Source organism: Rhagoletis pomonella, unplaced genomic scaffold, assembly GCF_013731165.1.
Source record: "Rhagoletis pomonella isolate Grant_MI unplaced genomic scaffold, Rhpom_1.0 Rhpom_scaffold_00013, whole genome shotgun sequence".
Classification (NCBI taxonomy): Eukaryota; Metazoa; Arthropoda; class Insecta; order Diptera; family Tephritidae; genus Rhagoletis; species Rhagoletis pomonella.
The window spans coordinates 4977719-4990913 of record NW_023458567.1 but is presented as its reverse complement, the minus strand read 5'-3'; the positions used below and the strand labels follow the sequence as shown (position 1 = coordinate 4990913).

At 36.5% G+C, this 13195-nt stretch overlaps 1 protein-coding gene across 1 annotated transcript in view; it reads left to right on the top strand.

Annotated features, from left to right (window-relative positions):
- The window catches only part of LOC118748574, a 33070-nt gene extending 20331 nt beyond the window's left edge, over positions 1–12739 (top strand). The window contains exons 2-5 of the mRNA XM_036483108.1: positions 5341–6083; positions 10772–11000; positions 11072–11157; positions 11251–12739. Of these exons, the coding sequence (XP_036339001.1) occupies positions 5441–6083; positions 10772–11000; positions 11072–11157; positions 11251–11870 (1578 nt within the window). The 5' untranslated portion in view covers positions 5341–5440 and the 3' untranslated portion in view covers positions 11871–12739. The remainder of the gene's footprint in view (positions 1–5340; positions 6084–10771; positions 11001–11071; positions 11158–11250) is intronic.
- The last annotated feature ends 456 nt before the right edge of the window (positions 12740–13195 follow it).

The following is a 13195-nucleotide window of genomic DNA, read 5'->3' as shown; positions in this document are numbered from 1 at the left end:
TAAAGATAATATACAGCCTTCGAAGAAAGAGCCAGTGGGAAGAACAGCGGCAATGCAATTAAATGCACAAATTGCACGTGAAAGAAATTTGCATTAAATGAGTTTGTAAAAACGAACTACAATAACTATAGCAGCAATAACATTAACATTAACACCAACACTAAATCCAACTAATTCCTACAAATATCTCAGTCATGCCAACAGACTGCTATGCTCATCTGCTATGAACAACCGGTGCATTTGAGCAAATTGCATCTTACCCGAGTTCAAAAAACCAAAAGCTATAACCATGGCAAATAGTGAGATAGTCGCTAGGGCTGCACATACCGTTCGGAAGAAGGAAAAACAGCGTGTGGAAAATTAGAATGTACCTATCAACAAACAATTGAAAAAGAAAAACCTTGGCTGAACTGCAGCAGCAACATGCAAGCAGCGAAAGGCCACCATCGGACAAGGCTGAGCCAAGATCATGGTTAGACAATGAGGAAAGAAAGCTGATGAGCAAAAAGTTGCTATGTACATATGTATGTGTGTACATATGTACATAGCTAGCTGGGTTATAGTCACACAAATTTAAGTACATATTTACTTATTTACATACATATGCATGAACATAGAAAACTACATATGTAATCAAAAACACTCTTGTTCATTCATATTTATTATGGGATTACTTAAGCAAGGGATTTTTCGCTGTTGCTTTTAGTTTTTTTTTGTTCTTTTTTGTTAATAAACCAACTGTTGCGAATTTCAGTACGAAAAAATAAAAGCTGTCAGCCGACGTTTTTTTTATAGATTATCTGTAGCTTAAGATAGCCAGAGTGGAGTACGCTAATCAACTTGATGTTGTTGTGAAGCACAAATATTTGTGCATGGTACATTAGAGTGGTCCAAAAAAATTTTCCGAGATAGGGTTTGGGGCACCTTGCAAAATTGTTCGCCTTGCCGAAAGAGGTGCTGATACCAAACTTTACGTTTCGAAGTATAAATTTAGAGGATGCTCATATTTTACTCTACAAGTAGTGTGTACATATATAGATATTAATCAAACAATTGGTTAAGCAACCTAAGAACATTTCAAATTCAAATTATCTAAAAAAATAGCACAAGCTCCTGTTGTCATGGCAACAGTAGCTTTTAATAAAAATCACCAATATTTTTGCCAGTTCGCATTTCAAGGTCATTGAGCATCCTGTATTGGTTACAGTAGAAAATTGAATGTTGGTACAGATATTACAAATATCAAAATGGAAAAACTAAGTTGGTGTCCCGTTTGCTAGAATGAAATTTTTTTCCCCATACAAAAATTGGGCCACTCTAAAGTACATATGTACGAAGTCGAAAAATCTGATGAGATAAAGCTCTATATAAGTACGTTTGCTAGCGGCCGATGTGGTTTAGTAATAAGAAGTGCGCACTACCATTCCGCAGGGCCTCGGTTCGAGCCCAGTTCCGACCAACATAAAAGAAAAAAATGTTCCAATAGCGGTCACCCCTCGGCAGGCAATGCCAAATCTCCGAATGTATTTCTGTCATAAAGAACAGCTTCTCATAAAAATACAATCGCCAATTTTACTAGTACTTTGTATACTTAGTGAAGAAAATAACCCGGTTATCGCTGCCCGTTATCCATATACATATGTATTTGTTATTATCATTATAGACATATTTTAAGTAGATGTTGGGGGAATGCAATGCGTTGCAGCAGCAACTTATGCGGAGGAAAAGCTGGGGCACACAACCATACTGCTCAACAAGCTCAGAAGATAGGGCTGCCAGATATCTCTGTTGCCAAACCGGGACACTTTAGGGAGGGCCTCTCGCTCCGTTCTCTTTCATTTCGACGTGCGAAAGGATGTAGTAACATTTTATTTTGACAGACAAAAATAAAAACATAAAAACATGAGATCATTACAACGTACGCCAACAAAACAAAACAACTTATCCCAACTAAAGCACAGAGAATTTTTCACAATGCATGAACCTTTTTTTTATTCTTTATAAAAATACAGTTTATACTAAATATATGAAAAAACATACAAATAAAATTGTTAAACTTTGTGCTAATCTCGGGAAAATTCAAATAATTTGCATACAAATTTGCAACATTCTAATCAGACTTTTTATAAAAATGTTTAAAATGAAGTTTTGCAGCCCATTAAATTTTAGTTGATGTTCGATAATTCTTTTTATATGGAAGACACTGTCAGCAAAAAACAATAAATGCTAAAAATCAACGAAAGTTGCTGGCAACTTCAGACTTGCACTTTATTAATTGGCTCAAAAGCTACATTTTCAAAATTTTTCTAAAAGATCTTATTAGAAATTGTGATCTGATGAAAGAGCCTCCGAGCTAATAATTTTGTACGGCACTATACTTATAAGTACTCCAGGATTCATGAAAGAAAAAAATTTAAGTACAAGATAATATTAAAATATCAGTCATATTTTTCGTTGCTGTGAACTTGTTTCAAAACTTCTATCTTTTCCTTAATATAATTGTAAAACTCTGTGCACATCATTATGAATGTACAGTCGTGTCTCTATATAGCGAACGCCGGCTATAGTGAACACCTCCATATAGTGAACACCGAAATATTTACACAGAGTACTCTAAATAGTGAACAATCGAAAGCCTCTAAGTAGTGAACAAAATTTTAAAAGCAACGGCAAGCATAAATTGACGAAAAATACCAAATTTAACCGGAAATGAAAGCGGTTACTCCCTGAAATTTATCACTTTATGTTTATTACTAGAAAAGCTGCTTCTATTTGATGCTAATGTTTATTTGGTTCTTGTCGAGTTCCAACCGCTTGTGCGTGAACATGCGCTGTTTTACGTGTTTTTTATTTTTTATTTTTTGTGTGCTAATATTTAGCATTTAAATAATTTTTAAGTGTTATCATGTCTGCGAGGAAACTCCTCTCGTTGAAGCAAAAATCTGATATTGTTGAAAAAATCGGAAATTTATGGTGCAACTGCAGACATCTTCATAGAATGGTTTCCCCATTGCTTCGTCCCTCACGTAATACATTTTAAATTCCTAACAGTTTTACCGAGTATTTTTTCGTTTTTAATTGTTATTAGGTTCAAAATTATTTGCTACAAAAGGGTTTACCAACCAAAGCTATCCTATTGCTTGATAACGCCCTTAGCCATCCGCCAGATTTTGAACTTAAAACTGCTGATGGCTCAATATTCGTGGTTTATATGCCTCCAAATTTAACGCCTTTTATTCAGCCTATGGATCAAAATGTGATTCGCTAAACTAAGCTGTACTACAAAAAACATCTGCTGTTATTAGCTGTAGGAAAAGATGACATCACACAATTTTTAAAAACTTTAACTTTTGAAGATGCTGTATCATTTTTAATGCTTGCTTGGAATCAGCTGAAGGCAAGTTTAACAGCGAAATGTTGGAAGCCTTTATTAGAATGTTTCAATGCCACAGAGCCAAATGAAAGCGAGGATGAAGACGATGATGTTCCTCTGAGCTTACTTCGCCAAAAAATATTGCAGGAAAAATATAAAGAAATCGATGATATACAGGGTCTGCTGAAAGTTGTAATACCGAAGGTAATTTTATTGACCCTATTGACATTCACCTGCCCATTTCGTTTTTATGTACTTTAATTGTCTTAGGAAACCTACACCGAAAATGATATCTAAAATTGGAATACAATCGAAGACGACGAACCAATTGATTTAGAGAAAGATGCCGAGGATACTGCGGAAATTGGTGATGATGACCAAGGCAAAGGACAGATCGGAAAAGCTATGAAAGCCACTGAAGCTATTAAAAACTGACTATGCTGGCATAATAGTATTGGGAACTCTACGTGAAAAGCGGCCCAAAAGTCAATTTCCTTATGCATGAAGGAAACATCTATTCGCGAATTCTTTCAATAAACATTCATATGTCCATTTATATTTCCCTAAGTATACATTTATTCCAAAGATCTGTTGCACTTACATACACAAACATGAATTTTGAGCAAATAAAACAAGTTTTTGAACAAAATAAGTCAACCTTAATATAGTGAACAACCTGGATGCTGTGAACAGGCCATGCAAAAATTAGTTCACTATATCCAGACACGACTGTATTTAGGTACATATACTAATCATCAACTATTGCTTGTGCAAAGTTCAACTATCTCGAAATGTGACTATTTCGCAATTAAACCGGTCAGCATCGAAATTCAACGCGGAATCACTCTGGTCACCAAGTGCTCTTTTGGACTGCTATGCTTAGGTGAATTTAGCAGTAAAGTTCTCTCTCGAAACCGACACTCCAGCTCTGAAAGTATTCCACTCGGAACCCGCTAGTGTTGGCAGAGTGCTACTGCGATGGAAAGACCAAGTAGTGGAGAAGGAATTGGCTTCACTTGGCTTTTCCCATTGGCGTCTGTAGGTGTTTTGCTGAACTCGACTAAATTGTTTAGGCGATTTCAGCGCCTAATAAGAAGAAGAAGTGTGCTAGTCTCATTGAAAACCTTCGGATTTTTGGAAAAGTACCCGCATTCCTCTTTTTTTCTTTTTAAACCAGTAGGCTGAACCAGGGCTTCGGAGCAAAGGTTTTTTTTATCGCTCCGCAGCGGTATTTTATTTCACTCCAGCTCGCAATAAAAAACTTTATTTATTTATTTACATATCGAGCTTTCACTGCCAAAAAACTTAGGCGATTTTTTTTTTTTTTTTTTCTTTTTGATGCAGAAATGCATCTAACAAAAAAACTTCCAAGTAAATTAAATGAATTGAAATTTTTAGTGGGAAAAAACTAATTTAAAATTTTTGTAGAAAAACAACAACAAAAACATATTTCAAAATAAATAAATACTAGGCCAGAAAATAACAAAAACAAAATATTGAAAATTTGTACTTAAGGAGCTGAGGAGCAAATGAATTTTTTTTAGCTCTTTGCCCCAGCTCCACTCCAGCTAAAGTCCTTTGCTCCCTAGCTCCTTGCTGCTTTGCTCCACTCCGAAGCCCTGGGCTGAACGCATAATAATTTCCATTTGGCTTCATCCCAGGCTGGGTGGACCATCTACCGCACCGCTTATATTGTTTGGGTTATGAGACAAAGTACTTAATATGAGTGGGTCGCACTCTAAGCCCCTGTCGTTTACCGAATTGGGTTGATACGGTCTATGTTGGAAGAAATTTCCGCCACCAAGAGCGATTTTTGTTTCAATGTAGAATTGACCAAGCGTTGCTCTATTGGTGCTGTAGGATGGAGTCAAAAACTGTTTTGAAAGTTTCCGAAATAGTCCATTATATATGTACATATGTATAATTTTTGTCCTATTTTAATAAACACTCTCTTTTATCTTCCGCAGAGCTCTCCGTACTGAGGTCTATCAGAATGTGATTGAATTCGGCGAAAAATTCCGAAGACACCGACAACCTCCCATTGTTGACATACACTACACCTGCATAATGTTAAAGCACGCCTCGAATACCGGTGGAGGAGGAGGAGGGGGACCTGCCAATGGTCAATTGCGAAATAACCCGAGCAACAGCAATGCCACGTCCGCGGTCAACCGCAGCATACATCTGCGACCACAGCAGCCGCTTAATATCTCGACGCTAAGTACCACACAGAACGCTTTGCAAACGTCCAGCACTTCGGTGACGGCAAATGGAGGTCAACGCATACCAACCCTATTGAATATCGCCTCAACACCGATAGCAAGTGGCGCTGCGAATACCAATGTGGCGGTAACACCATTGTCGCCGAACGCCGGCAATGCGACAGCAACACGGACGTCAACGACGCCCGTAACGCCGCTTACACCGAATGGCATCGGCAATAATTTGCACACCTACACAAATCAGCACATTTTGGCTAGCAACAACTACACCAACAATAATAATAATACTCTTAACAACACCACCGCCACCGCTACCGGCACAATAAACAACAATATCAATAACAATAATCATAATCACAATGCTGCGCACTATAATAATCATAATTATAGCAATTGCCATAATCTGACTGCTGGTGCGTTGATAAATCAATCGAAGCATGGACCTGGACCACGTGAGGCGCTGACCAGCTTGGGGCTGCTGTGCTTAGGTGAATTTAGCAACAAATTGAAATGAAAATTTGTTTTTTGTTTTTTTCAGAAAACCACTACAATGAAAATTAATCCAAACGTAATTCAAATTCAACTCAACGCAAATTAAATTAAGCTAAAAGCAAATTAAATTAAACAAATAAGAAATTTTTCACGAAGTAAGAGGGGGTTCATGCGCCCTTGCCCAACTGCTGCCGTGAAGGTCATTCCAGATCAAACGCTGGTACACATATTCATAGAATAGACTGCTAAGAAAGCCCTCCTCAACTTTATGAGAGAGGGCACCGGCAAGGTTAAAGTGAACCAAGATTGCTATATCCAAGCTCAACAGAGTCGACATGGTATAGAGGCAGTAAATATATGGTCCTAAGGCCAAAATATCTATTTTCTTGGAGGATTAGCCTACCACCTTTCAAGCGGAGGTTTATGCCATCAGTGCGAAAGTAATTCTGCACAGACAACTAAGGGCAGATGAGGTGACAGTCAGGCCGCAGTAAAAGCCATATCCTCATGTGAAATCAAATCACATATAGTATACATTGAATGTCTAGCGAGATTGAATATTATGGGGGAACATAACACACTACAATTGTTGTGGGTTCCAGACCACAAAGGCATACAGGGCAAAAAATAGGCTGACATACTAGGGAGAGCATGCCTGGACTAAGGCAGGCGAAAGAACTTTTGGGAAGTTACAATCTCAAGGCTAAGATTTTCAACAGATGTGCTAACGGATCACTGCAGACTGCGGGCCCATATGAGCACCCTGGAGATTAGTGCAAACGACTCCTGTCGTTTCTGCGACAGCCGCAACCCCACTACACCTTCTTTTAGAGTGCGTTGTGGTTGCGAGAAGAAGAATAACACACCTTGGAGAGTTGTGGCCAGAGCCTACGCACATTAATTTTCTGTCGCCCGCGAAACTGCTTGGGTTCATTAAGGCACTAGGGCTGGATTTCTGATCAACGCCAAAATCTACAAAACGAAAAACGTTCTTCTAAAACTTGAGTGTAGGTCGGTACAGTATCCCTCGGTCAATTTACGTCCGCTTAAATGGTTAAGTTTAAATCGTTTTGCGATGAGTTTAATTTAAATTGAGTTTGGGTTAAACTGCTACCGGCTACCTGCACGTAAAACTCCACGCTTTTGCTTCATACTAGAGATGGGCGCGGGATATCGGGACCCACGGTCCTGTTTTAAAATTGGCCGGGATGGGCGGTATCGGGAAGGTCTGTGAAATTTCGCGGGAGGGACGGGACCAAAATCCTTTCCCGACACTCCCGATAAAAGCGCAACTTCAGCAAATTCGGAAAATCTTCCTTAAAAACGATGTGTTAATTATGCACTTTTTTTATGTTTTACTGGGACGAAAAGGACGGGCAAGGCAAAATAAAATAATCGGAAGATGCCAGATCTTTCATTATTTTTTTGTTATTTAAAATTAATTTAAAAGACATGTGAATTTTTCTTAGTGATAAATTTCGGGACCCACGGTACAATTTTGAAAAGCTGCGGGATGGGTGGGTTCGGGACTTAAAAATTGAATTTCGGGATGGGCGGGATCGGGACTAAATATTTCGCCCCGTGCCCATCTCTACTTCATACACAATTAAAGCGTCGATATATGTATGCGTGTCAAAAAAAGGAGGACAATTATCTCATAACCCGAATTTGCCGAGGAAACCATGGGAGTAAAATCTATTTGTAGTTTGCCAATTTGCGAAAATAGCTATCCTGTAGTATCGTAAGGAAGTGCTTAAGTTTTGTATAAAAACATGCTAAAAGGGGTTGTTTGGTATGAGGAATTCATTTCTGAACTTATCTTTCTCTTAAAACTTCCACCAGAGGGCACAACAGTGAAAATTTTCAATAAATAAGAATCAAAAATTTTGTACGCCCAAGTATGATAGACATTTATTTTATTATATTATATATTGTTTATAAATGAATTATATTTTTACAAATCATATGTTTTGAGTCATATGTTTTTGAGAAAAATGCACCGTAGTAATTTTGAAATTTCAAAATTACATTTCTCGACTGAAAAATAAGATATTCGAGCTAACTCGACGGCATACAGTGTGTTTTTTTAACACTTCATGCCAATTAATCGTAGCGCTTTCGACAGAAGCAATATTTTGATATGAGGCAAAATGGCTTTGAAAGCTAATTTAATTACCTTTCAAGGAAAAATATTGCCAATGAGGCACAATCACTCCTTGACCTTCAAAAAATTTGTCAAAAATAGTGTTCTTTGAAAAAAAAAACATGCGAAATCCAACGGATATATTAAAAAAAAAAAAACATTTTTTGGATTTTTTATTATACTAATATTATGGATTTTGAGACGAGAAACACGATACCACTGTTTAAAAAACCAAAAAAAAATGTCAACCGTTCAATTTGAAAAATGCATTATATATTGCATTTTTTGTTATTTGCATGCAGCTGTGCATCCTTCACACAATTTTTGTCCCTCGAACAACAAGTCAGTTTTAGTGCTATTGAAGACCTTTAGTTTAAGCCAAGGTAGAAGTCTCTAGGCCCTTTGAGAGCTAAATTATTACGATTCTAAAGTTAAACTTCGAAATTTCATTCGCCATTTTACGCAATCTTTTTTTTTAATTTCGGAGTAAAAACTAGTACCGCAGTTTCGAAGTTTGGTTTAAATTTTTTATAACTTGGCTCTCAGAGGGCCTAGAGGCTTTTCTACCTTGGCTCAAATTAAAGGTCTTGAATTGCACTTATTTTTCAAGGAATATAAAATTGAGTGAAGGATGCACAGCTGCATGCAAATAGAAAATACAACAAATAATGCATTTTTTAAAATAAGGTGTTCAAATTTTTCTTCGAATTTTGGACAGTGGAATCGTGTTGCTCGTCTCAAAATCTATAATACTAGTATAATAAAAAATACATAAATTTTTTGTTTTGGAATAAATCCCATGTATTTTGCATGTTTTTTTTTCGAAAAACACTACTTTTGACCAATTTTTTTAAGGTCAAGGGGTAATTGTGGCTCAGTGGCCACAATTGAAAGGGATTTATTTTAGCTCTCAAAACCATTTTGTTTCGTATCAAAATGCTGCTTCTGTCGAAGGCGCTACGATTAATTCGCGTGCAGAGGTCAAAAAGCACACTGTGGGACTTGTGAAAGGACAAGAGATGCTTATGAAATGCTGTGCATATTTTTCAGATATGAGTTCAGCGACAAAATCTATAAGAAATTGCAAATTTCATACCAGAAAAAAATTCAATTAGCACGAAATTGTTCCGGAATTAGAATCATAATACCAAGAGTGTAATTGAAATTTCTAACCAAACTCGGATTTCTCGACCGACTCGGATTTGGGAGGGGAAATTTCCCCTATTTCCCCCGCCGTAGATCCGGCCCTGACGCTTATACTCGGAAAAATCTCCAATACAAATTGACCCGCCCTAATGTACACTCAGAAAAAAGTTGAGTTACGGCAGCTATATGTGTTTTTGAGAAAAATATGTATATTTGACTGAATTTTTTCTGGGTGTATGTATGTATGTACATTAGACTGCATCACCAAAAAAGTTGTGGTTTTTCCGGCGGGATTGCAAAACCTAGTATATTTTAAGACTTCTATCAAAATATTTCGGAAAAATATTAAGCTTTAAGTGAGCTGGACGGGTTTGAAAATACCTCTAAATATGGAGTTTTTTATGAATAGAAATAGTTTCTTGAAGGAAAAATCCCCTCGGATGACATAACAGTTTAAGCTTAAAAAATCTACATAAAAATATTAAAAAATTGTATCAACGGAATCAATAAGATTTTTGATGAGTTTTTTTTACTTTTTTCAAAGATTTGTGTAAGAAAAACTTGAATAACTGCGCCAAAACTTTACCGATATAGACTTATGAGGTATCAGTGGAAATGTATTTTCTCACCCTTTTTATTTCCTTGCAAAAGATCCATTCACGTCCCAATATTTTCTTTATCAAATACCAACACATCTTAATTCAACATGGAATGACACTTGTTTATCTTACCTTCCTCTTTCATACGTTGAATGGGCTTATGTACAAAGTAGTTAAAGTAGGAACTTTGAAAACAATGTTTCTGTTTTCAAAAATTAAAACAAAAATTTTTTTCATATACAGAATGTAAAAAAGAAAATAAGCATTTTCCAAAGCAAACTCTTTTAACGAGCAAAATTATTGTTTTTGAGTAATCATATTTCAAGTAACTCGATTAATCATCGTTTTGAGTAATCAAAATCTTGATTACTCGAGTAATTGATTAACCGAATAATTGATTAACCAACTTGCTCGAGTAATCGAATAATCGCACAGCCCTATATTTTTTAAATATTTTTATGCAGACTTTTTAAACTTAAACTGTTTAGTCATATGAGGTACTTTCTTTCAAAAAATATTTAAAAAATGTTTTTATTAATTAAAATCTAAATTTTTGGAGGTATTTTCAAATCCGTCCAGCTCACGTCAATTTTAATATTTTTGCGTGATATTTTGGTGGAAGTCTTAAAATATAATAGATTTTATAATTCCAGTGGAAAAAAAGTACGGATTTTTTTTTTTTATATTGGGAGTGATGCAGTCTAATGTACATATAAACAAATTGCATATTTAATTACCTGTATTTGAACGGCTTGTACATATAGTTTCTTCTTTTTATTCCGCTTATTACTTGCAGTTTCCCTGCTATTAGCTTTATTGTCGTTGATTTTTCTGTTGAAAATTTCACCAAACGCTCGCGAAGATGCTTTGACGCGCAGTTCAGCTGAGGACTTTGTAATTGTGTACGATGTGACATTAGCGCTTTGTGCACTATCGCTGTCGCTGAATCTGTGCTGCCTGTTGGTGTGTGCGATACAGTTTCTGTTCGCTGTGAAATTGGTGCGATCACCAATGTTCGATGGCAGGTAGGTACACAAACACAAATATCAGTGGATTGACTATTTTACTTAATTTTTGTTTTGGTTTTGCATTACAGAGACAACAAATACTTGGAAAAATCAAGTGCGAGTCGCACCTGTGCAGTTGGCGGTTTTTTCATATCCATACCAATTTTTCTCACTGGTTAGCAGCGGTCTTTTAATTTTGTTTAGAAAAATACGATTACATGTATTTTTTTTCTTTTCACTATATTATCATTTTCTACTCCTTTCTTAGGTATTATCCTATACACATTCAACCATTTTCATTCGACACCTGCCATTATAACCAGCGTACTTATTGGCATTGGCATCGTCTTTTGCGGCGGCGCTATGGTTCATAATGTTTTTATTTGGCAAAAGGAAAAAACGATTAGCTATCGCAGCCCACCACTTAACATGTCAATGCTGTCGCATATTGGACCCATAACACCGCCTGCACAATTTCTTAGCCCTCATCATCCCCATCACTTTTTTAATTATGCGCCACAAGCGTATGCACACACGCTCAATACAAATGCACAGCCGCAGTCACAAACCCTAACACAATTTGGAGCAGTATCGGCACTACATCCGACTTCTGTTACGCCGACCTCGCCGAATCATTCACACGGCAGCTTCAATGCCCTACTCTCGACCGGTGCGCTAAACTCATCATTTCTACTACGTCCATCAACGGCGACACCACCCACGCCAAAGCCGCTACCGCCGCCGCCACAATTGTCCAACGGTGGTGGTGGTTGTTTGACGTTGAGTGCGCGTGAGGCTAGCGGCTCAGTCAGCCCGGGTATACCAGGTACGCTCGACATGAGCAATATCACAAGCCCATCGCTGCATGAACTATCGACGCTAGTGTAGGCGGTAGAATTGTTTTTTCAACACATTTTGGTGCACCTTTTACATTTTCTTAATTATATTTTAAACAAAATTCACTCACAAGCACTATGCAAAACACTTCTAACTGATAAATAACAGACAACCGGAAATGGAAGTTGTGTGAGTTGTTATCGATAAATGTAAAGTGTAAAACGGTATAAAATCGATGGAAAAAACTTAACGCACGCTATTCAACGATTTTTTGAAATACATATGTACATATGTACATATATGTTACTAGAAAAATGCGGAGAATTGTAAATAGCTATTATATATATTTTTTAGGTGACAAATGTGTATTTTTATGCTTAATTCTTGTTATAAGTGCATGTCTATTTAATTAAGGAAGGAAAAAATTCGCCTAAACTAATTGAGCTGAGGTTCGTAAGCTGCTTCCGCTATTTTACGTTGTACCTAACCACTGGCTCAATTTGGTGAATACCAATATGTATTAAAAATTGTCAGGTTATTTCAACCATTTTGTGTGTATGTAATGTTTGTCTTGCATAGCAAAAAACACATTAGTTGTGTTTGTTTACAAATTATCCAGTAACTTGCCAGCGACTCTCCAGTAACTTAATTTCTGAGAATTCGCTCTCATAGAAAAAATATCACGTTTATCGTTACCTTAAATCACACATGTAGGGCGTAACCAAAACTTTTTTCGAAGCTGCGTTTTTCACAGATTAAGGTAAGATATATTAAAATACACCTTCAATAAAAACTTTAAAATGTTAGTACCAAAAAAAAACGAAGTTACATGCCACTTTTTAAAAAGCCCTACCTGTTTTTGATGCTTTTTCACCGACTTACATAAAGGATTTTCGTCGGATTTTTTTTTTTTTAATGTATGTTACCGGATAACTTTGGACCACATTTCTATAATTCCTTTTTTAACCCTTTCGACCCGGAACTCTACTATCAATGGTAGCTTTCAATTTATGGGTCCAATATGTTATTTGCCCCACAAATACATGTTCTTCGGTGTCAAAGTGGGCGTGGCGTAAGGGGCTGATTCGGAGGGTGGTGGTAAACCATTGTACCATCCGGGATGTTAAGTGGTACATATCTGTACCAACCGTCCTCTAGGACATTCTTAAAAATGTTTTATCTTTTTTAGAACCAAACAAAACGATTCATTTATTTTGCATTTGAATAATGCACAAATTTAGTAATAATAAACAGTCAAAGAATTAACAATAAATTGGTAATGAATTCCTAAAATATAATTAAATGTTGCAAAACAGAATTTACACAAAGGAACTTTGCACTCTTGGCAGATTATCTTTGTTCAAGTTTGCTTTTAT